The sequence below is a fragment of the Carcharhinus amblyrhynchos genome, chromosome 6 (genome assembly GCF_965287045.1).
Source record: "Carcharhinus amblyrhynchos chromosome 6, sCarAmb.v2.hapA, whole genome shotgun sequence".
In the NCBI taxonomy this organism is placed as follows: Eukaryota; Metazoa; Chordata; class Chondrichthyes; order Carcharhiniformes; family Carcharhinidae; genus Carcharhinus; species Carcharhinus amblyrhynchos.
In genome coordinates, this window is record NC_137329.1 from 120,053,163 (window position 1) to 120,079,621 (window position 26,459).

Consider the following 26,459-nt stretch of genomic DNA (forward strand, 5'->3'; position numbering starts at 1 on the left):
CAAAACTCAGTGAAAGCAAAACTTAGATGTAAACTTAGATGAAATGCACTAACAATCTGAGCACAGTCTAGGCTAGGCATTCCATATCTACCATAATCAACTACTGTAGTGTGAAACTGAATAAAGGTTTTGACAAAAGGCAGGATAAGAATAAGAATTATACAATATATTGTTAACTCAAATGTCATAAGCCACACAAACTATTCTCTTATGGTAATAGTATGTTGAAAACAAAGCTCAAATTTCCTCTGCTTCTATATTAAAGGCAAGACAACTGTTTCAAATCAAGATGCTTACCTGTCCCCATAGTAGTGTTCCCATTCCTAGAAAAACACACCATAGCCACTGTTCAGCATTTAGCTTAGTGCAGCTAAATGGCTTCCCACCAAATTGAACAATGATGATCTGGGGGAGAAAAAAAAAACCATTTTAAAAAAAGATTACACCCAAAACACAACTCCATGCAATATTTAGTGACAAATGTTATTTGAGGATTAGCATGCCAGAAGTGTCACTTACCTGTACTAAAAACGTTCCCAGTACAATGCTACAAAATATCACATTGTTGAAAATTCCATCAAAAACGTTCCTTTCACCATGAATTTTTCGAGCATTCACTTCATTAAACAACTGCATCATGACAAACGTATTAAATACAATTGTGTAGTGTTCTGAAGGGGGGGCGTGAAGAGGAGCATTTCGTCCACTGTCAATATCAAACATTTTTTCACCTGAATCAAATTAAAAAGTTTCATTTGAAAAAAGTTAAAACCATATAGCTCCAAAATTAATATAAAATGGTTAGAAATTACTATTTGCAAAACTGAGTCAACAATGCAAAATACTGTAAATGCTGGAATCTGAAGCAAAAAAAAAACAATGCTGGAAAATCCCAGGTCTGACAGCAGCTGGAGAACACAGAGCTAATGCTTCAAGTCTGATGACTCAGATAGCGAAACTGAAGAGTCGTCCAGACCCATGACATCGGCTGTTTTCTTTCCGGAGATGCTATCAGACCTGAGATTTGAGCATTTTCTATTTGTATTTCAGTCAATAAGGAATCATTTAACTTAAGGGAAAATTGCTCTCACCTCAAACTAAATATACATTAAATCCCAATGCACGCAACATACAAATGGGCTATAATTCAGAAACAATTTTTGTTTCCTGTCAAATGAACAGCTTTAGTGTGGATGCACTAGTTGCAGCCCACTGCAGAGTTTTCATTCAAATAGAAAAAAAAGCTGTACCATCAAATCCTGGGTTCACTCTTCTACAACACAAGACAGAAGTTACCTAATCCCACAACTTTAATCTCCAATTCCTCCCAAATTTGTGCACAGTGCTCTCAACATTTACCTTATTCCCATTTTTCAAAATTTTAGGGACTTGAGCCATTCTACTCAATACAGGCCCTTGGCCTGCAATTGTTCATAATTCAAACGCACAATTGAAAATCCAAATATATATATCCCCCATCTATTCTGCATGTTACTGTTTCAATAAACTGCTAAATATGATTTTCCTTCTATTGACTGTCTAAATCAATGTTTTTCACGTTACCACAAAATAGTAGCTCCCGTCAATTACACCTTTCATTCCCCATTCTCTCCTTTTGTGAATAGCTGCATTATGTTTGGTATATTCCAGCTTGAAAATTTAAGAATTTTGGAAGTTCAAAGGCAATGCACCCACCACCTCCAGAGCCTGTTCTTAAACCCACAGGCCACCAAATCCAGGGGATTTGTTGGGTCTAAATCACATTAATTCCAATCTCAGTACCAACCTGACATTTGTATCTTGAAGTAATCAAGTTACTGATTTTTAAAAAGCTTAGGAGCATCAACCAAGCTCAAATGAAAGCAGATTGCAGTATTTGCAATTACAAATAAATTTAATCCAATCAAAACCCTAAATCTATTTCACTTAAGTACAATACAATCACTGACATTTAAAGGTTGATCAAAAATCTAAAGCTATTAAGAGGGTTTAAAACCCTCTGCTTACCAGCGAACAAAAGTGTAAAAACAATAACAAGTTGATAAACAGCATGACCCAAGATATTCTTCATCATAGTACGAGAGATGAGCGGTTTATTTCTGCCATATGGTTTCCGTAACAGAAGAGATTCTGTGGGTGGTTCAGTGGCTAAAGCAAGTGATGCAAATGTGTCCATGATCAGGTTTACCCAAAGCATTTGCACAGCCTTCAATGGAGAATCCTAAAATCCAAATTGAATCAGTTCAATTCACATTAGGTATGAGCGTACTGATAACTTATCTGCAAATATTTCAGTTCTGCATTACAATCAAGATAGACAAAAATAAATATTTAGTTTCCATACACAATGTTAATCAGCAAACCCACAGGATCAGATTCACTTGTAACTTTTACTTTCCATTTGGAGAATCTATGTGAATAGATGCATAAATACTCCTTTAAAAGATTAAGATAAAAAAATGCACTGAGAATTAGTATATCGGCACACCTTAGAACGATTAGATTATCTAGAGGGTACTTCTATTTCAATCAACTTTATGCATTGCCAGGAAAATTCTGATAAACGTAGTAAAAATTTACTGTTTCTGGAAGGATTATGTTTGGTGGAAGACTGTACAGGTTGAGTATTCTTTAGCCATAAATCCAAAAACTGAACATATCCAAAAAGCACACTATTTTGAAACTCATTTGACCTTTAGTGCAGGAACTCTGACCTGAGCCGACACAACCAGACTTTTAGCAAGGAAAGTCTAGTCGCTTGTCTGAACTATTTACCTTAAACCCTTTTCCACAAGCAGCACTACAAATGGCACCACAGCTGGGAAAGTACCAGTACCCTGTATTTCAGTGGTACATCTTACTTTTCTAGCCATTTAGTTAGCCTAGGCATTGGCCATTGTAATGTCAGCTGACATGTGGTAACCAAAAACTGACTGAGCCCAGAGAGCTTCACCTAAAGGATACTTACTCACTCGACCTGTACACTGCTCCACATGACAGTTCTGTAGATTCTCTGAAAAGCATCCAAGATTAGCCAAGGAAGGTGGTTTTTGAGCAAGCAGTTGACTTGCCTAACCAGTTTTATTATACAGCACGAGAAAATATAAGAGTTCTCAGAACATGGAGCAATTTCTTTAGGTAGAGGATTGCTGGAAGGCTTTGATAGAGGTTGAGACAGAGAGCACTGTATATTTTAAGGAAGAAATAACTATACACCCTGGAGAACAGTGCAATGAGATGAGTTTTGAATTGCTCAAGCTTTTGTTTTTATAAAGGGGAGGATTCTTATTTGTGAAGTGATAGGAATTATAACCATAGCTCCAGGTTCTGAGATAGTTTCCATTTCAACCAAATAGCACTTGACTTTTCCTTGCAGAAAAAAGCTAGCCCAGGTCATTCATGGACATCAGCTGGCTCAACTTAAAACATTAACAGAGAATAAGGAATAGTGTATAGGGCAGCACAGTAGTTAGCACTACTGCTTCACAGCTCTAGGGACCTGGGTTTATTCCCAGCTCGGGTCACTGTGTGGAGTTTGCACATTCTCCTTATGTGCGCGTGGGTTTCCTCAGGCACTCCGGTTTTCTCCCACAGTCCAAAGATGCGTGGGTTAGATAGGATTGACCATGTTAAAATTGGCCCTTGGTGAGCCAGGATGCGTAGGTTAGAGGGATTATTGGGTAAAATATATAGGGATTTGGGGGTAGGGCCTGGGTGGGATTGTGGTCAGTGCAGACTTGATGGGCCAAAGGGCCTCTTTCTGCACTGTAGGGTTCTATGATTCTAAGATTCACATACTTTGCAACAGCATCTATGCCTTCTTACTACTGCTTAGTAATGCTTACGTACTAGTCTAATACTTGAAAATACATCCATTATTAATTTGCAGATTGTTCCTTGGAGTTCAGAATCTATTCTTTAGAGTCATTTATGCCTATTCAACTACTGGGTAAAGTGACAAAATCCCATTTACCTGTGTGATACAAGCACCAGTGAATGCCACAATCACAGCCACAACGTTGACAGTAAGCTGGAACTGAAGAAATTTAGAGATACTGTCATACACATTTCTGCCCCACATAACTGCTTTAACAATGCTACTGAAATTGTCATCAGTTAGGATAATATCAGAGGCTTCTTTGGCCACATCTGTTCCAGCAATACCCTACAAAAAAGAGAGACAAAACAGAAAGTAACCTTTAGACATATTGGAATTACTAGCACTCAATTGCATTTTTGAATTCCATGGAATTTTGACTTGAGGCAAGGTAGTAAACAGGTAACAGATAATGATGCAACATCAACACAAAATTAACTTTTGAACATACCATAGCAAATCCAACATCAGCTTTCTTTAGTGCCGGACCGTCATTAGTGCCATCACCAGTGACTGCTACAACTTGTTTTCGTTCTAATACTGTGCTATCGATAATGCCTTGAAATGAAAATACAAGTGAAAATTCTGTAACTTTTTAGTAGCAGTTCGATACGCAATTTTGAGCACTAATATTTCAGTACAATGAAATGTTTTAATTCCTGTTTTACCCTTCCACCCACACCAGCTAACATGCTACGTTGTTTCGCAAGGAGCCTATTAGAAATTTGAATGTGCAAAAATCAACTTTTAAAAACAAGAAACGGGCATTTAAGAAAGCAGTGGGCCAAAGACGTACAGGCTCAAATGATGACATCATGCCCACATTTGAGCAGTACCAAGTACAGCTAGCTAATAAATACTCAACTTCGGCCTGACCTGAAGGTTTCAATAAGCTGCAGCTTTGAGTAAATTAAAAACTAATCCCAGTTTGTGTAATATTTACAAATCAAAGCTGTTGCTCTAAGATAAGCCCATCTGGATGGAGGGAAAGGACAAAGTACAAGTGTTAGTACTAAAAATGGCTATGGCATTGGATATTACTCATTCACCGCCTGTCCCTTCATGTTCCAGAATCTGCTGCATCTCCAGCTAGCAATTGGACTGTTAATAATCCCTGGCATATTACTTTCAATCTATAGGCAAGGAAAAGATTTTCCTTAAAATTTAGGCTATAAAAGGTTGCAAAGGAGAATGAGTCATAGTCAGTACAGAAAAGGCCCTCCAGCCCATTGAGTCTGCACCAACAATAACTGCCACTAAAGTCTCAGTAAGCCCAGCACTTGTTCCATATCCTTGAGGTACTGCAAAAGATAGACATTTGATTCAGCTCAGTTCTTTGAAAGAGCTTTCCAATTAGTCCCAGCACCTCTTTTTGAAAATAATTGAGGAACCAAAACATAAAAAGCATTGTAGCAGGAATGGAGTAGTGCCCAAAAACAGAATACAATAGCAAATCAACATAATGGAAATAAGAAATCAACCATAAAGTCCAACTAAAAATGTCAAAGTTGTAGTTCAAACAATTTGACACCTCCTTTAGTTGCATTACTACTAAACTGATGTACCTTAAGTTTCCTGCATCATTTCTTGAAATATTCCATAACACTAACACTAGGTGGCAGACTTGTCCATAAATTTACAATTGAAATGGTAGCTTCAAAAGAATGTCCCTCTGGCTTCAGAGTGTTAGATTTCTAAATTTGTACAATTCACTTGTGAAGAAAATAACAATTTGAATGTTATTTTACCCAAGAAAATAATGCTCATTCCCAGGCAGGATAACTCAATGAGACTATTCACTGCTGACTGCTTAACTATGAGGAGCTGCTGTTCTCTCCACAGCTGAAGATATTTCACTCCACCCAGGCTTGCTTGGATTTGTTCTCACTGATGCTCATCATTGTCTGGATTTTTTACTACTGCTGCCATGACTTTTGGTTTAAACTTGCTTTCTGTGGCTAACATTGGTTCTTTGTGGAGTTCACCCACTCACTGGGCTGTCTGCTCAAACTCCACCTGATTTTATGTACTGCTCACCCCTCTACAGCCACCACTTCATCCCAAACTAGATTTGCATTACAAACATCCAGAATACCCTTCCCCCCCCTAGATCAACTGTTATTTGATTTACTCAGCTTCTTCAGCTCTTTCCTCACTGCACATCTTCCAGTCTCTCCATTGATAATCTGCCTTTTAAGCAGTTCCTGGAATCACATCAGTCTCCAAGGACATGCCCACTGATGGTCCACACTGACTTGGCCCTATCAACATGGCAACTACATCCCACAAAAGGACTTCAGATCACTGACAGGCATCCAGGCTCAAAATTTCCTCCCATCTTCCTGCTCCTTCAAAAGTACTCCACCTCGAACCAAGATTTTGCCCCATTATAACTTTAAAAGGGTCTTGATTCTTCTAAATGTCAGAACCATATGATGCATGTAGTTATTGGAGAAATCTCATCATATTGAAGTCCAGTGTACAGAGCATGTGATGGTGGAATTGCTGATTGCACAGTCTATCCAAATTAGATTGAATTTTTTTTAAGTGCCTCCTTATTCAGAACCAATAAATTTTCCTGTTGGTAATTAATCTGTAGGAAATTAATTAAAACTTTATCACCATTATTTTACCTTTGACTAAAGTGTGCTTATCAGTGGGCGAAGATCTTGCAAGGACACGAAGCCTGGGCCAGATCTTGTCTATACGTTCTTGTTCAATCTGAAAAGATTACATATTTCCCATTTCACAGTATTCATTATAAGGGAAGAATCCATTCTGCGACTTCCAGTTTAAGATGTTAACGTACCTCGCCTTTTGCATTGCGAATGCGTTTATTGAATTGTTTACCCTCCAAACACAGAAAGTCATCACCAGCCTGTAAAATGCCACATTTTGTAGCAATGGCACGGGCTGTGTTAATGTTGTCACCAGTGACCATACGCACAGTAATACCAGCACGTTGGCATTTCCTGATGGCATCTGGAACCTGTAGACAGAAGCAGCAAACAATTTGACTGTTAAATCATAGTTTCACTGTGGCGTACAACTCCAACATCGTTCACTTGTTACTCCAGTGAAATATACTGCTGTTCTGAGTATAAACTTTCAGTTTAGCTCAAATCTCTTTCCAGTGATAGTGATGGGCTGCTCGTCATTGTACTGCTCAACGCTGCATTGGTTAAAGAATCAATAATACAGGAGATGGTCTTTCAGTCAGTCAAGTCTGTGCTGATCCCATCCAGTTGACTCACTCCCTTATTCTCTTCCATATCATAAAATCACGACACTGCACAAGGCCTTTTGGCCCATTGGGTCCAAACCACACTGACAGTATCTTACTCAGGCCCACACCCTACCATTTACCTGCACATTTTAGGAAACCAAGGGGCAATTAATTTTGGCCAATCTGCCCAACTTATAAATCTTTGGACTGTGGGAGGAAATGGAGCACCTGGAGAAAACCCATGCAGACAGGAAAAACGCACCCGAGGCCAGAATTGAACCCGAGTCCCTGGCACTGAGGCAGCAGTGCCATCCAATTTTTTTTTGTTCAATTGCTCGTCCAAAAAATAACATTCCAACTGATTTTACTAGTATTGAAATCGGGATTCACTGGCAGTGCATTCCAAATCCCAAACTCTTTGTAAAAGGTCACCTCTGGTCCTTTCACCAATCTGGTCAACTATTTGACCATCCAAAACAATTTCTCTTCATTATCTAAACTCTTAATTTTATGATACCTCTATCAAGTTGTTTGTGCTTACATCTGATATTACACTAACATCCAATCCATCTGTTGATGCAGATAAGATCCTACAGCAATATTCAGACAGAAGGGAAGTTGACCTGGAAGTTTTGTCCCACAGAAAAACAAAACAGCCTGATAGAGATTTGTGACTTCACACACATCACTTCAAAATAATTGGCTAAGTAGCAACTGAAGTCTCTAGAATGTGAAAGGCACTACACAAATCTAAACCCTTTCCTAGTCTATTGAATGCATGAGTCTTTACAGCATAATAAAGTGAGAACTTAAAAATCTGCATCCAAATGTAGTTCGATACCCATATAATTCTCCTCAATTATGGCACCATTGTTGGCAGTTTTGAAGTTAGAGAATTGTGTTTGTACATAGCACATCAGGTAAAAAGGAATCTGGGAATATCTAGTGGTAGATTATGACTAGATTTGCTAATAATGCTAATCTTTCAAATTCACTGTAGTTCATACCCTGATTCAAGCACTGACATTCATTTCACACCTTCCCCACTCAAAACCTTTCACAAGATCATTTTGGAAAAATCAGAACTCAACTACTCCCTGGTGCATTGGCTAATGTTCAGTGTTATCTATCATGTTGGTGTTTATGGGATCTACCTGTGGTCAAATTGACAATTGTTTTGTATACTATGACAGTAATGCATTTAAGACTACACAGTTGGCTGTTGAGCACCCCAGTGTTCTGAAAGCATAATATAAATAAGAACATAAGAACATAAGAAATAGGAGCAGGAGTAGGCCATCTAGCCCTTCGAGCCTGCCCCGCCATTCAATAAGATCATGGCTGATCTGTCATGGCTCAGTTCCACATTCCCGCCCTCTCCCCATAACCCTTAATCCCCTCTCTTATCAAAAACCCATCAACCCGCGTCTTAAAAATATTTAAGAGGTAGCCTCCACCACTTCAACGGACAGAGAATTCCAGAGATTCACCACCCTTTGAGTGAAGAAGTTCTTCCTCAACTCCGTTCTAAACCACCCCCCCTTGATCTTGAGGCTGTGCCCCCTAGTCCTACTGTCCTTTGAGCAGGAAGAGTCTCTCCACCTCTATCCTATCCATCCCATTCATCATCTTATACATCTCAATGAGATCTCCCCTCATTCTTCTAAACTCTAACGAGTACAAGCCTAGTTTATTCAGCCTCTCTTCATAGCTCAACCCCCTCAAGTCCAATGCAAGTTCTTTCTTTACTGCATTCAGGAACTAAAACCCAAAGTCTTAAATAATGGGCTTGCATTTGGTGCCAGTCCCAAAAAAAATCAGCAGCGCAATTCTCCTCCTATTCCTTTAGGAGGGCCTCTACATTAGTTCCTCTACTCCAGTTCTGTTTAAAATCACACCATTAAGGACTTTCTTTTTCAAAAGGCTGTTGTGGAACACCACTTATTTTTCAAGTCTGAGAAGCCTTCTTATACCCACTCTGCTCATTTTCCAAACTGTTTAGTTTCACGTTCAAACTCTCCTTCCACACCATTATTTTTTGTTAACAATATCAGCATTCTGATTAATATGGTATGAGTGACTTTGTTACAAAATTAACAAAATATTGGAAATACTCAGCTCAGGCAGCATCTGTGGAGAGAGAAACTGAGTTAACAGAAAACAGAAGTTCTGGGACATTAACAGACTTCACAGATGCTGCCAGACTTGCCAGGTGATTCCAGCATTTAATTTCAGGATGTCCAATATCAGTAGCATTTTCCTACTGTTGCGGTTGTATTACTGGTTTAGTATTCCAGAGAACAAGAATAAAACTCTACATACTGGTTTGAGAATTTGAACAGTTAAATGGTTATCTGGGTACACACATTTCCAGATGAAAATTCAGATTAAATATCACAAAATCCTGAAAGCAAGTATGATCAAGAACTAAATTCAAAGTTTGTGCAAGAGTATAAATCCATGATTTTAAAATCTATACAAATTGCCAAAATTGTACATGAACAAAATGGTTAAGACCAATTTAGATGAAATTTTGTCACTGGGAACTATCACAACATGCTCAAAAATTTGCTTCAAAATATACGTTAATAAAATAGAGTTATCAAGAGACTTTAGTAAATAGTTATCGCACTTTTGAATTTTCAAAAGCAATTCATCTCACAGTAATGCTAGGATAGTCACCAGAGTAGCAGAGAACAAGACTGTGGAAATGATACTCATACTTGACAATACACTGGACAAACCTCATTAAGTTTCCAGCTTTGGTCATGCTTCAAAAATATATAGACGCATCACAAAATAGGTAGAGAAAGATCAATTCCAATCATAAAAGGGGATTTGCTGCACCAGTGATTCAGGGTGACTAAACAAGCTGAAAAATTGCACCTCAGTTGTAGGTGTAATTAGTTAATGTAACAGGTGCAGGGAATTTCCCAGCTATAAAAATTGTGGCAAAATATAGACTTACCCCTGGGTTCAGCAGCTGTCACTAGGAAGCTCACTAGCCTGATGATATTGGTGGGCAAGTGGTTTCTGTGCTGTTTTAGAATTATGTCTTGAATTGGGAGTAGAATGGGAGAACGTTCAGAATTCTGCTGACAAGCCTGCGGGGGCTACTTTGTTTTACTAGGAATGAGGTGCAACACATTCACATGTAAACAAAAACCTGAGCAGTTGTGTTGGTAGTGGATATACTGTTCATCTACAAGTCCCAGCAAGATGCCCTGTTGCGAGTTTGAAATCTTAAGAGGATAGCTAATCAACATTTCTACTTCGATTATAAGGCCCACGAGTCTCATTGTCAGGAAAAGTTAATTTGTCACAAGTACACTTACATTAACACTGCAATGAAGTTACTGTGAAAAAGCACCTGGTCGCCACATTCCAGCACCTGTTTGGACATACTGAGGGAGAATTTAGCATGGCCGATCCGCCTAACCTGCACATCTTTAAATAGAGAGGAAACCCATACAGACAGCATGTGCAGAGTCTGCACAGTCACCCAAACTGGGAATCAAATCCAGATCCCTGGCACTGAGCCAACAGTGCTAACCACTGTCACCCACTGAAGATTGGCTTTGAGGGCAAGCAACAATAGCAAGCCACTAGGATTGGATTGCAAGTTTTCCTAAATATCACTGAACCCCTGTCTGCAGGAATCTGAGCAAATAGATAAAGACAGCATGTCACTATGGTTCACTAGGTAGAACCTATGTGGATGTGTATGTGCTAAGATTAAATGAGGCCAAGTTCACAAATGTTTAAGACTGGTGGATTCACCAAGCTTGGGCTACAGGAAGTAATCTTACATTTGTCCCCCTCTGAAAACCTGTGCGCGAATTAGAAAGATATCCAGCAGGGAAAGGAATAGGAAGCAAACTAACCAAGAATCACTTGAGTGGCTGAAAAAAAAAAGCACCTACTGAAGGGACAAAGTGTCATTATGGATGGAGATTTTGTCATTTTAAAATGTAGGATTTTTTCTGTAGTTTATAGAACAAGTTGCCTACTAAAAGAGCATTTAGTCACTGTTGCTTTTAGAACATAAGAACATAAGAAATAGGAGCAGGAGTAGGCCATCTGGCCCTTCGAGCCTGCCCCGCCATTCAATAAGATCATGGCTGATCTGTCGTGGCTCAGTTCCACTTTCCCGCCCTCTCCCCATAACCCTTAATCCCCTCTCTTATCAACTATTTAGTTTGTTTCTTAAACCTGGCAATCCTATCCAAAGTTTTAATTCCTTTCTAACCGTTATTGATCTACAGGGATTGTAACCCACGTTACTTGGCAAAATCTTCGTGCTTTTGACTTATTATCTGTGGCACTTTTTCATTTATGGGCTAAATTTAGGAACTTAATTTTCAACATAATTGTCCACTGAACAGAACTGTGCCAAAATAGTTGCTTTAATAAAGCTGTAGCACTGCTTTCAACCTTTTCCCTGTTTCAAATTTCAGTTTTAAAAAATAAATTCCAGGATTGTTGAAATGATTCTGCAGCAATTAAATCTCAACTTTGCACTATTCAGGACACAAACTCCCATTTTTCTGCCAAAAACATAAAATATGCTTATCTGTCACTTTAAAACAAAAGCTGCAAGACCCACTTCAGAGAATACTTCACGTTCAGACAGTTCCAGTGCTTTAAAGCACTTGCAAGTATTTATGATCAAACCTTGCATTCCAAAACATCATGAGCTAGCTAGCACAACCAGCCAGTGGGGAAATATTGGAAGAGATCAAGATTGCAAGATCAAGCTTGCTGGAAAATGCTGTATGCTTCTGACTGGATAGCCCATTTCTACACTCAAACATTCAGATCACATGGAAAGTTGTGTACAGCAATCCAGGCAGCAAATGAAAAACATGGTGGAAAGTTGTGCTTTTATGCAAAGTATCCAGAAAACATATGCCATGAGATATTACAACACCAATCTCTGCACAATTCTTCAATGCAGAGACTCAGGATAGGTAAAGTTTTAATGGTACAGATTAGTAATCCCAGATTACCTCCAATCAGGGAGAATAGCACTGATATGACTCAGCACATTTGGGACTACTTGATCTAGAATTAGAGAGATGATGATTTTACCTCAACCATTAGAACTGTCAACCTTAATTTATCCAGAAACTCAATTTATGCACTGTCCTTATAGAACCTGCTCAACTCAATTTCAGGAACACTGTAAATTGAAAATAGGCTACAACTGGTAGCTGTTATCATGCCAAATCTAAAACCACTATTCCGTTTTTGGTGGACTGATAAAACCAGGATTGATTGACCACTGGTGCACAATTTCCTTGATCTGTGGTCAACATTTAGATTGAGATTAACATCAGCTTGAATTCCACCCAGAAATGCTTGTTGCCAATCACATCATGATTTTAATTGCCTCCACACTTATTCTGGGTATGATTCATGAGGAAAAACCTGACACCAATCTTAACATTTAACTGTTTGAACTTGTACACTTATTTTGCAGTGCTTAATCTTAAATCATTTCAGATTTAACTTCTCCACACTATTTAGGTGCATTGGCTATGCTAAATTCTCCCTCAGTGTACCCGAACAGGTGCCAGAATGTGGCAACTAGGGGCTTTTCAGTGACTTAATTGCAATGTTAAGCCTGCTTGTGAACTAAAACTTGTACAGCTCAGAAAGTTCTGTTTCATGGTTAAAATGAAAAACTTCCAGTATTTCTTGATACTCCACCTGTGATGCTTGGACTCAGTTTCATCACTTGTGAATTACCTCCAGGGTGACATCTGATCAACATATCCAAGGGGAAGCACAAGTGATGGCTATGACTCAGCTACCCAGGCCTTAAAATCACTTCCAAAAACACTTCTCCGTTAGGATACTAAATCAGGTACATTATGAAGTCAGATTAGACCCCAACAATTTTCAAGTTTGGCATTAGTGTGAGGATGTTTCACTCCAGGGATGATTCTACTGAAACTGGAACCTCTTAAAACAAATTATGATCTTAATGTTTATTTGTTGTTCAAAAGTTAAAGATAACAAGATGCAAGAGTGCCCCAGGGGTCGGTGCTGGGGCCTCAGCTATTTACCATTATAGATGATCTGGAGGAGGGAACCGAGTGTATGGTGTCGAAATTTGCTGATGACACCAAGATTGGTGGAACGGCAAATTGTGCGGAGGGTGTGGAGAGTCTGCAGAAGGATCTAGATAGGCTGGGTGAATGGGCCAGGAACTGGCAAATGGAATTTAATGTTGGCAAGTGCGAGGTGGTCCACTTTGGTAGGAATAATGGTAGGAAGGATTATTACTTACGTGGACAAAAACTGCAGCAGGCGACGGTGCAGAGGGACCTCGGGGTCCTTGTGCATGAGTCGCAAAAACCCAGCTTGCAGGTGCAGCAGGTGGTCAGGAAGGCGAATGGGATGCTGGCCTTCATAGCGAGGGGGATTGAATATAAAAGTAGAGAGGTCTTGCTGCGGCTGTATAGGGCATTGGTGAGGCCGCAGCTGGAGTACTGTGTGCAGTTTTGGGCGCCGTACTTACGCAAGGATATTTTGGCCTTGGAGGGAGTGCAGAGGAGGTTTACTAGGCTGATGCCGGAGTTGAGGGGGTTGAGCTATGAGGAGAGGTTGAATAAACTAGGCTGTACTCGTTAGAGTTTAGAAGAATGAGGGGAGATCTCATTGAGACGTATAAGATGAATGGGATGGATAGGATAGAACATAGAACATTACAGCACAGAACAGGCCCTCCGGCCCACGATGTTGCGCCGACCAGTTAAAAAACAATGACCCACTAACCTAAACCAATCCCTTTTCGTCCATAAACCTATCCACGGATCTCTTAAACGCCCCCAAACTAGGCGCATTTACAATCGCAGCAGGCAGGGCATTCCAATCCCTCACCACCCTCTGGGTAAAGAACCTACCCCTGACATCCGTCCTATAACTACCCCCCCTTAATTTAAAGCCATGCCCCCTCGTGCTAGCTTTCTCCATCCGAGAAAAAAGGCTATCACTGTCCACCCTATCTAAACCTCTAATCATCTTATATGTTTCAATAAGATCCCCCCTTAGCCGCCTTTCCAGCGAAAACAACCCCAAATCCCTCAGTTTCTCCTCATAGGACCTCCCCTCCATACCAGGCAACATCCTGGTAAACCTCCTCTGCACCCTCTCCAAAGCCTCCACATCCTTCCTGTAATGTGGGGACCAGAGCTGCACACAGTACTCCAAGTGCGGCCGCACCAGAGTTGTGTACGGTTGCAATATGACGCTGCGACTCCTAAATTCAATCCCCCTACCAATAAACACCAAGACACCGTATGCCTTCTTAACAACCTTATCTACTTGATTCCCAACTTTCAGGGATCTATGTACACATACACCTAGATCCCTCTGTTCATCCACACTATTCAAAGTCCTCCCGTTAGCCCTATACTCAACACATCTGTTATTCCTACCTAAGTGAATTACCTCACACTTCTCCGCATTAAACTCCATCCGCCACCTCTCGGCCCAGCTCTGCAACCTGTCCAAGTCTTCCTGCAAACTATGACACCCTTCCTCACAATCTACCACACCTCCGACTTTGGTGTCATCAGCAAATTTACTAATCCACCCAACTATACCCTCATCCAGATCATTAATAAAAATTACAAACAGCAGTGGCCCCAAAACAGATCCCTGAGGCACACCACTCGTAACTGAACTCCATGACGAATATTTACCATCAACCACCACCCTCTGTCTCCTATCTGCTAGCCAATTCCTGATCCAATTTCCTAGATTACCCTCAATCCCATACATCTGCATTTTCTGCAGAAGCCTACCATGGTGAACCTTATCAAACGCCTTACTAAAATCCATATATACCACATCAACTGCCTTACCCCCATCCACCTCTTTGGTCACTTTTTCAAAAAAAAAACTCAATAAGGTTAGTAAGGCATGACCTACCCGCTACAAAACCATGCTGACTATCTCCAATCAATTCATTACTCTCCAAATAACTATAAATCCTATCCCTAATAATTTTTTCTAAAACCTTGCCCACAACAGAAGTGAGACTCACCGGTCTATAATTCCCGGGGAAGTCTCTGTTCCCCTTCTTAAACAAGAGGTGGAGAGACTTTTCCCACTCAAAGGACAGTAGGACTAGGGGGCACAGCCTCAAGATAAGGGGGGGGGGGGGGTTTAGAACAGAGTTGAGGAGGAACTTCTTCAAAGGGTGGTGAATCTCTGGAATTCTCTGCCCGTTGAAGTGGTGGAGGCTACCTCACTAAATATTTTTAAGACGTGGGTTGATGGGTTTTTGATAAGAGAGGGGATTAAGGGTTATGGGGAGAGGGCGGGAATGTGGAACTGAGCCACGACAGATCAGCCATGATCTTATTGAATGGCGGGGCAGGCTCGAAGGGCTAGATGGCCTACTCCTGCTTCTATTTCTTATCTAAGTCTCAACTGCTAACCTATCACCAGGAGTTCCAATCAAGCAACATTTCTCAGACTTAAAATTCGTTAGCAAAACACAGGCATACTTGCTTCAACTTCAGTTACCAGGCTTGGAGCTTTCAGGAGAGCCTTTAGAGACAGACAGAAAGGTAGTGCTTTCTTCTGACAGCCCCAACAACTGCTTGCATTTTAAAATGAAACTCAGCTACAAGCTTAGTTGAACTATCAACCTAGTCTAAAATTCCAAGAGAACAGAAGAGCCATTAACCCTACAACATATTCCTTAGTTAAAATCAGTTATTAGCCTGCATTCTTAACACCTGCTGCATGTTTACTAGGCAAATTGACTCAAAACACTTTCTTGAAGCAACCTTATACAAAATGTATCGACAATAGGACAATATCACACCCCTCACTTTTAAAATGCTGATTCAAATTTGCCTTTGACCAAGTGTATATATAGAGTCTTCTTTTGGCTCAAATTTCATTTGATTTCACTTAGAATATAAATGTGAACATTTCAGGTCAATTACCTTCCAGAATTGAGTTATTGACCTAAACATTAGCTCTGTTTGGCTTTTCAAATATGCTTCCTGACATGATATTTCCAGCATTTTGTTTATCCTCATTAGAAATGTCACATTTTTGTGTTCATTAAGACTGTGTTCTGCAGTTAGGAAAGGAGATCCATCTGTAACTCAGGGTAATGTTTACTTGGCTTAGGCATGCTAGTCAACACTGACAGAACAACATGGATAATGTTGTAATAAGACTGTCTATTACTGGTAGACTGGTGTTAGAGCAGAATTGTATTATTGGTTTCCTCCCTATCATAGGACACTGTATCAGGACACAAATTTGTCATGTCACAGCTTGGGTAATGTTGTAATAGATCTGCTGGACTGGTGCAAGAACAGAATTGTGTTATTGATTTCCTCCATATAATAATAGGAAGCAGACTTTTGTAAACTCTCTTTATTGGTCTTTCAGTTTGGGAATAGAAAGATATGGTCCTCAAAAGAGTAGGTGGTTTTAGTTCAGTCGGGCAGCATGGTTAGTGCAGGCTTGGAGAGCCAAAGGGCCTCTTCCTGTGCTGTAATTTGGTAATGATGGAACAGGAATGTGTAATATTTCAATTTTAGTGAAAACCAGAGCTAACCAAAAGATTCCAGTGCAACTCCAACACTGGCATCCACCTGGCTGGAAAATTAGCCAGAAATATCCTATCAAAAAAGTCATGTGTAACATGGCAAGTACCAGATTGGCAGCATCAAGTGCCATAAAGCTGCACCTGATCATCATGAACCTGTTGTGCTCAGCTTCAAATCTCATCAGCCTTGATGAGAACCATGGACATAGACAGGCAACAGCAGCTTTTCTCACATGAGGCAGCATTCCACTAATACTACTGTGACCAAGCAAAACTGGAATCAATGGGAAAACCCACCTGCGGATGGCAGTTAGAGGACAATCACTGCTGCCCCATTGCATCAGCACAGAATACTTCTACACATATCCTTGACCCACCATTTTCATATAGAGCAACACAATTCCACTATCTTCCATAATTTGAAGGATGTCAAATTCCCAAGCTTTCGTGATTAATAAATTCCCAATGTATAGGAATACTTGCTTGATGCCAAGTGTCTTGTCTGATGGTTGTGTAATAAATGCAATTTAAATCTGCAGTCACTTTATTCTGCTCAAAATAAAAAATTCCTCCAAATGCAAAATTAGTTTCCACATTTAAGGAAACAAAATCAAACATTACAAACACTATGAATATTCTAAATTTTAGGGGGCATAGGATAATGTCACCAGAATAGTAATCCAGAAGCCCAAACTCTGGAGACAAGTTCAGATCCCACCACAGCTGGTGGAAAACCTACAACTAAAAGCTAGTTTCCATAACATGAACCATGAAACTCGTGTCCTAAAATGTCCTTTAGTGAAGGATCTGTTATCCTTACCCAATCTGGCCTACATTTGACTCCAGATGGGGCAAGCCACTAACTTGTGGCCAGGCAACAAATGTCCACATCCCATGAAATAATAAGAATGCTTCATAAATCAAGTGAAATGTTAAATTAGATTTAAACAATATATAAGTGTAGCCTGCTATAGAATTGCTCACTTACAGTATATGGTCTTGGTTTTACCATGGTTCAGGTCACTGGTTCTAGAATTTGGCAAATATTGGCACAATGCAGGCTGAGTGTTGTCCTATTTGTTCAAGTAGCAAACTAGCATAGTAAATTTTGTCTAAACAAGTAGAAGCTGACTACGAACACATTGTACAAAGTGAACTTGGACTGAAATATTTCATAATACTGCATAGAAAATTTAGAACCAGAAAGATTTCTATTTCATAAAGAAACAATCTGGACCATTTTGGGTGAGCTCCTTCCTCTCAATCCAAAGCTAATCCTGCTACACCCCTCCCCCTGAATTCAATTATTTACTACATTTAGCCAAAACTGAATAATGAACTCCGTCTCAAATCACAGACTGGCAAATACTTTATCAACCAGTAATACTCCTTACCATATCATTGAGGATTAAAGATGTGACACCTTTTAACATTCCTAGTGGAAGAAATGCTGGGAGTTTGTAATCTAGAGCAAACACCACTACTATTTTGAAGATATTGTGGCACAAGTGACTCAACCCATAATTTCATCCACAAATTCCAGACACCCTCACCCTGAACCTTGCCAAAATGGTGACAACTCCACAATCAGTTTCGATCCCATTTAAAAATCAATCATGATGTCCAATTTTCTGAATTAATGCTACACTAATTGTTGCTACCATTTAGTCAAAAGCAGAACAGCCCTGGTTATTTGACAGCCTGATTTATTGTCCAAGAACAATTACTCTTCAAAGACCTTGTATTAAGCTTTGACTAGTTAGCTAATGCAACTTGACATCATGCTGGCCATGGAGTTTCCTGTTAAATGAAATTGTTTGAAAGTCATTTAATGTTTGCATTGATTCACTGATCTGTGCTCTGTGACTGACAGTAGAATCTCAATCTAAATAAGTTTCTTTCTGAACTCCAGTACATTGACACCTGGCATTTCACATTCAATCCTCAAGATCATCCAAAATTCTGCCACCTCCGTCCAATCTCTTCAAGTCCTGTTTATCCATCACTTCCATGCTCGTTGATATACATTAGTTCCTGGATAGATGAATGCTTTATAAATTCTCACTTTCAGATCAACCCACCCTCTAGAGTCTGGCCTCTTGAGCATCCCCCCAACTCATTGCTCCCGGCTGGCGGCTGTGTCTTCCTTTACCAGGGCCTGCAGCTCTGGAAATTGCTCTCATTTCCCCTTCAAAGTATTCTTTAGAACATACCTCAGACAACTTGATATCACCTGTCTTCCTGTCATTTACATCAGCATCAAATAGTTAATGCTCTGAAGTGCCTTAATACCTTTTACTACATTAGAGTGTAATAGTTATTATTAATGGTTCCTAGTGCATCTAATGAGGATTTAATTACTGGACTATGAATCTATAGCTACTCTGAATTTGAAGCAGAAATAATCTTCTATACATCCTGTATTGACAGTTCCTCTGCAAAACAGAGCATGAGCTTTGAAATGAAGGTATCCACAAAAGATTACAATTTAGAAGTCTTCAATTAGTTCAAGCCATCCATGAGTAGTTTTAGGACTCAAAATAATCCAACTGAATTCAGATTCTGTTGTAGCCGTCCTTGTACAGCAGCACACAAGGCTATTTTGTTGCAACACTATTAGACTAAAAGTTGGAGGGGGTTTTTGATGAAGGTAGAAAATAAGTTGGAAAAACAGAAGCAGAACTGAACCATAGAAAACAGAAAATACAGCCTAAAAAACATTTCAAACCAGGCCATCACATGAACACACTAAGTAGTTATCCATACAAAATTAATTGTTGTGAAGTGCTTTGTCCTAAGACATGTATAAGTTTTTGACTTTTCATTTAATTCAGAATCAAGACAAAACATCACGCTTATGGATTTGCTCCCAGTTTACAAATATTTAGTTAACATTTCATGTGATGCACAACAGTTGCAACACTACACCACTTGATGTTTGCTTCTCATGCTGCTTTCAAAATCAGGCAGAAGCAAGACAAACCACTATGGCTTTGACTAGACTTACATCAGGCACTTTAAATCTTAAGTTTTGTTGAAATGAGTTAACTGGTATAAATCTAGACTAAAAAAATTTCAGTCGCAAATCTAACTGAACATCCAAAAGCAAAAGAGAAAGGTGAAAAAAATGCAATGAGTAGTTTCTGGTTAGCTCTTCATTCACAAAATTCAACCTTAATTAGAAAAGTACTCAAAGACCCTAATGAATAAAAATATTGGAAACATGTTGATGAATGGTTTGAGTCCTAAGGAAAACTCAGACTTCCATATTTAACAGTGGGCACTACAAAAATCTTTAATGTAGGATAACATCTCAAAAGGACTCAGCAAGATTCTAATGCCACCTTTTCAGTGTCATTTTAACTTACCTCTGGTCTCACAGGATCTTCAATACCAACTACAGCTATACAGGTGAGGTCAGTAAGTACATCATTTTCATTATCCCAATCCACACGAGAATTAGCTTCAAATTCTCGGAAAGCTATGCAGATGGTACGCAATCCCTCAGAGGCCATTGGTTCTATTACTTTCTTTACTAAATCATCACGGTCTCGCATCTTTAAATCTTTGATCTCTCCCTTTGCGTTTAAAATTTTGGAGCACCTGGGGGGGGTGGGGACAGAGATATTTTATGACAACTCTTTAAAGCACCTAAAAACTTAACTCCAACAACTGGAAGATGCAAAATAGAATGATAAACTTATAGCTAATACACAAAAGTTTTAAACTGAAAAACAGAATAGTTTACACACAGATGGCATTTTATAAATTAGGACTCAAGTTCATAATTCCACAAGATACAGGAGAAGAATTAGGCCATTCAGCACACGAGTCTGCCATTTGATCATGGCTGATATGTTCCTCATCCCCACCCCATAACCCTCCAATCCATTACCAATTAAAAATTTAACTCTAAATTTACTTCCTCTCCCAGCATCCACCACACTTTGGGCTAGCGAGATTCACAACCCTTTGGGAGGAGAAATAGTTTCTCAATTCTGTTTTAAATTTGTTCCCCCTTATCCTAAGACTATGGCCTCTTGTCCTAGAATGCCCCACAAGAGGCAGCATCCACTCCATGTCTACTTCATCTATACCTTTTACCATCTTGTATATCTCAAGTTGACTTCCCCTCATTCTAAATTCCAGGAAGTATAGGCCTGAACTGTTTGCTCTTTCATATGACAAAGCCCTCATCTTTGGGATCAATCCAGTGAACCACCTCTGAACTGCCTCCAATGTCACTACACCTTTCCTCAAATAAGGAACAAAGAAAATTACAGCACAGGAACAGGCCCTTCAACCCGCCAAGCTGCCAATTGAAATAAAACCTCTGACCCTTCTGGGGACCAAAACTGTGCACAATGCTTCAGGTGTGACCTCACTAATGCCTTGTATGGTTACAACAATACTTCCTTACCTTTGTATTCTATTCCTTTAGCTATAAATGTCCACGTTCCATTCACTTTATCTGCTGTACCTGCATACTAATTTTCTGTGATTCATGTAGGAGGACACCCAGATCCCTCTGCACTGGAACACCCTGAAGTAGTGTCTTCCCATTTAGATGTCACCTTCCCATTTTTGTGGCCAAAATGCAAATTTATCCATATTAAACTCCACCTACACATTTTGGTCCACTCTAACCTTTTATGCTGCAACTATACAGGACCTTGGTGAGACCACATTTGGAATATTGCGCGCTGTTCTGGTCATCTCACTATAAAGGAGGATGTGGAAGCATTGGAAAGAGTGCAGAGGAGATTTACTAGGATGCTGCCTGGTTTGGAGAGTAGGTCTTAAGAGGAAAGGTTGAGGGAGCTAGGGCTTTTCTCTTTAGAGCAGAGGAGGATGAGAGGTGACTTAATAGAAGTTTATAAGACGATGAGGGGGGATAGATAATGTGGACTTTCAGAGAACGTTTCCTCGGATGCATCTAGCTGTTACTAGGCGGCATAACTATAAAGGTTCATGGTGGGAGATATAGGACGGATGTCCAAAGGTAGATTCTTTATTCAGTGGTTGGGGTGTGGAATGCACTGCCTGCTGTGATAGTGGAGTCAGACACTTTAGGAACTTTCAAGCGATTATTGGATAGGCACACAGAGCACACCAGAACGATACGGAGTGGGATAGGTTGATCCTGGTTTCGGACAAAGCTCAGCACGGAGGACTGAAGGGCCTGTACTGTGCTGTACTGTTCTATGTTCTATATCTATTTGTAAGGTTATTTTCTCATTGCCCTATGTTTGCATCATCTGCAAATTTGGCTACAGAACCTTCTATCCTTGTATCCAAGTCATATAAATTATATATGGCTGAGTCCCCAAGTTGGGGAACATGTTTACAAATTAAGGTATAAGTATTTTGATCTGTAGAATTGCTCTGAAATAAAAGTTCTGCTAGTAACTTGCTTTATTTTTGCTACCTTTATTTTTTTTGTGGGCATTGTTTCCCTTGTGGTTCAAATTTGCCTCTTTCCCTCTCCCTTAGTTTCTCAAGTCACTGACTGCCTCCTTTCATTAGGTCTCAATTTTCTTCCCAGGTGTAATATTACTGCAAGATGGCAGGTCACCTATCACAGATAACTGCCATCTAAATAGGTTACACATATCCATTGCAGATATTTTACAAATAGCAAGGCAAAGTCCAAGTTTGGATTAGAGTGGAAAAGGATAAGAACAATTTGACAGTCAGCACTGTTTCAACTTGGCAGTCTGGAGAGGAGGTAGGAACAAATGAATGGACAAGGAAGTGACTGTGGCTGGGAGGAAATCAAGGAGTGCAGAATTTGGAGCTTGGGGATCCAGTCCCGTGGTCTCTGGATGACCTGGGAGTATGTGTAATTTAAAATGGAGAAGGTTATCTAGGATTGCAACAAGGTCTTGATCAATTGGGCCAGTGGGCTGATGAATGACAGATGGAGTTTAAATTTAGATAAATGCAAGGTTATACATTTTGATAGATCGAACCAGGGCAGGACTTACTCAGTGAATGATTAGGGTGCTGGGGAGAGTTATGGACTGAAGATTTAGAGGTAGAAATTCATAACTCCTTGAAAGTGGAATCACAGGTGGATAGAGTGGTGAAGGCGTTCGGCATGCTTCATTGATCAGAACACCGAATACAAGACTTGGGACATCTTGCTGAAGTTGTACAAGACAGTGGTAAGGCCACACTTTGAATACTTTGTATAGTTCTGGTCATACCATTATAAAAAGGATATTAAACTGGAAAGTGCGCAGGGGCAGCACAGTGGTTAGCACTGCTACCTTTCAGCACCAGCCTCAGATCACTGATGTTTGCATGTTCTCCCCATGTCTGCATGGATTTCCTCCAGATGCTCTGGTTTCCTCCCACAGTCTGAAGGTGTGCAGATTAGGTAGAGTGGCCATGCTAAATTGGCTCTAGTGTCAGGGGATTAGCAGGGTAAATATGGGAGTGTTACAGGCATAGGGCCTGGGAGGGATTGTGGTCGGTGCAGATTTGATGGGCTGAATGGCCTCCTTCTGCACTGTAGGGATTCTGAAAAGATTTACCAGGATACTACCAGGACTTGATGGTTTGAGCTATAAAAAGGAGAGGCTGGATAGACTGGAATTTTTTTCTATGGCGTGTAGGAGGCTTAAGGGTGATCTTATAGGAAGTCTATAAAATAATGAGGGGCATAGATAAGATAGATAGTTACTATCTTTTCCCAAAGGTAGGTGAGTCTAAAAACTAGAGGGCATAGCTTTATGGAGAGGGGGATATAAAAATGGTTCAGAAGGGAAATTTTTCCAGAGGGTGGACAGTATCTGGAACAAACTGCCAGAGGTAGTAATAGGAGGTAGGTACAATTGTCTTTTTAAAAGCATTTAGACAGTTACATGGGTAAGATTGGTATAGAGGGATATGGGCCAAATGCAGGCAATTGGGATTAGTTTAGAAAGTGTATTGCATGTAATTATAAATTGGGTTGCTTGCAAAGTCTCACTGCTTAGATCACAAGTATATGTGCACCTGTCTTAGGTTAGTGCTTGCTATGTATAAGTGGCAGCAAATATTGAAATCAAGATGAGCAGTAGCATTCATTGCAACTAATGTGCTTGGCTTTTAGCTCCATAATTAATGGGTGTGATGCCATGATGTCCAAGTAACCCTTTGTTTTAATAAAAATCTTAGCCTTAAGGGAAGCTTTCAGATCTTCTGTAGGTTTCAAAGCTTGTTCTTCAAAATTAGCTTCTCCTGACCAAACCAAGCTCAATGATAGACACAATCACCTTCTCCATTCTTGGAAGTCCTGGTGCAAGGGAAGACCAACTGTTCAGTATACCTTCTGGATCATAGATCAGTTCTCTATTCAAGACCTCTCCTAAAAGCCATCAACATATCAGGTACATACATTTTACACAACGTGTTGGAATATACTTACTTTTTAAGAACGATCTCCGAGGCGCCCTTACTGAACATTAGAAAACTATTATCAGGATTCTGCAGAACTGTGCTCATGGATTTTCGCGCAGAGTTGAAAGTGTAGACCTTGAATAGTTTCTCTTCTGGAATTTCATCCCGAATTGCTTGGTAGTCTCGCTTCAAAGTTAATACAAGTCCCAACAAGGCACATTCTGTTTTATTGCCAACATGACGTGGCAAACCACCTTCTTTCTCAGGAGGCTGCAAATTTAGATCAGTAACATATGTACTCAGTTTTACAAGATTCAATCCAAATAAAGTTGAAATAAAAAACTGTTTTTAAATCATTGAAGGATACAGCTATAAGATTCAAGGCCACAGCACAGTTGTAGGAAGTCATTCAAGGTTTGCTCTGCGATTAGAGCATTTGAAGTACAGTGCTGCCTTCTAATGTACTTCAATGATTGCCCCCTTCAATGTAATACAATTTAAAACCCAGGTATAAAACATGAACATAGTACTGTACAATGGATAAGTCATGCATAATGCAAAACAAGAGCCTTTATGGTCAAATATTGACTAACTGGCAAGAATTCCAACATACCAGTATCTTTGTAGTGTAAGCAGAGTTTACAGCTATTCCTGCAATAAGCTTGTCCATAATAGCTTCAGGAACAGATTCAGGATCTGGAACTGTCTTGAAGTGCCGGTCAGCAAAATATGCTTGAACAACAGTCATTCTGTTCATTGTGAGGGTGCCAGTTTTGTCTGAACAGATAGCTGTTGCATTTCCCATCGTTTCACAGGCATCCAGATGCCTGACTAAGTTGTTATCTTTCATCATTTTCTGTATTGGAAAGATTTGAATGTGTCATTTTATACATAAGCTCTTGCTAAATTAACAGAACAAATTTAAAGGCAAGTATTTTACATTGGCTGTATCTATACTGGGATCCTAACCTATTTTCCCCTCATTCACTGATGGGAAAGCAAACTGCAAGTCTCAAGAAAGCAAAACACAAATTGAATGTTCTGACAAGATGCAAATAGATTTGAATGGCGAAGAAAAGCTTTGCATATTTGATAACTATATATGCAAGTGTTGACTGTATGGTTTGTAGAATCCCAGCAGTAGGTAGGTTAATTGCTTTCCAAGGACTGGAAGCTTAAACCATAGGAGCAGAAATAGGTCATTTGGTCCATTAAGTCTGCTCCGCCATTCAATGAGATCATGACATAGGATGGAAGAGGTAGATGTTCCGAGGGAAGATGTATTAGCAATTCTGAAAAACCTGAGGGGGATAAGTCCCCTGGGCCAGATAGGATACATCCTAGGATACTTTAGGAGGCAAGGAATGAACGAGATTACGAAGCCTTTAGCTTTGATCTTTGCGTCCTCACTGTCCATGGGGATAGTGCCAGAGGACTGGAGAGTGGCAAACATTGTTCCTCTTTTCAAGGAAGGAAATAGGAATGACCCTGGTAATTATAGGCCAGTTAGTCTTACTTCAGTGATTGGTAAGTTAATGGCAAGGGTCCTGAGAGATAGGATTTATGACCATTTGGAAAGATTCAGTTTAATCTGGGATAGTCAGCATGGTTTTGAGGAGTAAGTCCTGCCTCACAAATTTGATTGAATTCTTTGAAGAGGTAACTAAGTGTGGACGAAGGTAGAGCAGTTGATGTCGTATACATGGATTTCAGTAAGGTGTTTGATAAGGTTCTCCATCATACGCTCATGAAGATGAGGTGTGGGATAGAAGGAAATTTGGCCGATAAGTAACTGACTGTATCATAGAAGACACAGGGTGGTGGTGGAAGGAAAATTTTCAGACTAGAGGCCAGTTACCAGCAGTGTACCACAGGGGTCAGTACTGGGTTCTGTGCTATTTGTGACTTTTATCAATGACTTGGAAGAGGGGTTAGTAAATTTGCTGATGACACCAAGATTGGTAGAGTAGTGGATGAGGTGGAGGGCTCTTGCAGGCTGCAAAGAGACATTGATAGGATGCAGAGCTGGGCTAAAAAAAAGTGCCAGATGGAGTTTAACCCTGATAAGTGAGAGGTGATTCATTTTTGGTAGGACAAACTTGAATGCAGATCACAGGATCAATGGCAGGGTTCTGAGGAATGTGGAGGAACAGAGATCTTGGGTTCATATCCACAGATCTCTGAAGGTTGCCACTCAAGTGGATAGAGTCGTGAAGAAGGCTTATAGTGTATTAGCATTTATTAATGGGGGGTTTGAGTTTGAGCTGTGGGGTTATGCTGCAACTATACCGGATGTTGATGAGATATTTGGAATATTGTGTTCAGTTCTGATCACCTCACTATAAGGATGTAGAAGCATTGGAGAGAGTGCAGAGGACATTTAC

The 26,459-nt window shown here is 39.9% G+C and overlaps 1 protein-coding gene across 4 annotated transcripts in view; it reads right to left on the reverse strand.

Annotated features, from left to right (window-relative positions):
• atp2b1a (ATPase plasma membrane Ca2+ transporting 1a) overlaps positions 1-26,459 on the reverse strand; it is a 106,670-nt gene that overhangs the window by 5,460 nt on the left and 74,751 nt on the right. For all 4 annotated transcript variants that reach the window (XM_080191319.1, XM_080191321.1, XM_080191320.1 and 1 more), the window contains exons 10-19: positions 24,689-24,931; positions 24,104-24,345; positions 20,058-20,292; positions 6,687-6,866; positions 6,511-6,598; positions 4,329-4,435; positions 3,974-4,165; positions 2,008-2,221; positions 520-731; positions 298-405 (exon numbers count right to left, since the gene is read on the reverse strand). In XM_080191319.1, the coding sequence (XP_080047445.1) occupies positions 298-405; positions 520-731; positions 2,008-2,221; positions 3,974-4,165; positions 4,329-4,435; positions 6,511-6,598; positions 6,687-6,866; positions 20,058-20,292; positions 24,104-24,345; positions 24,689-24,931 (1,821 nt within the window). The remainder of the gene's footprint in view (positions 1-297; positions 406-519; positions 732-2,007; positions 2,222-3,973; positions 4,166-4,328; positions 4,436-6,510; positions 6,599-6,686; positions 6,867-20,057; positions 20,293-24,103; positions 24,346-24,688; positions 24,932-26,459) is intronic.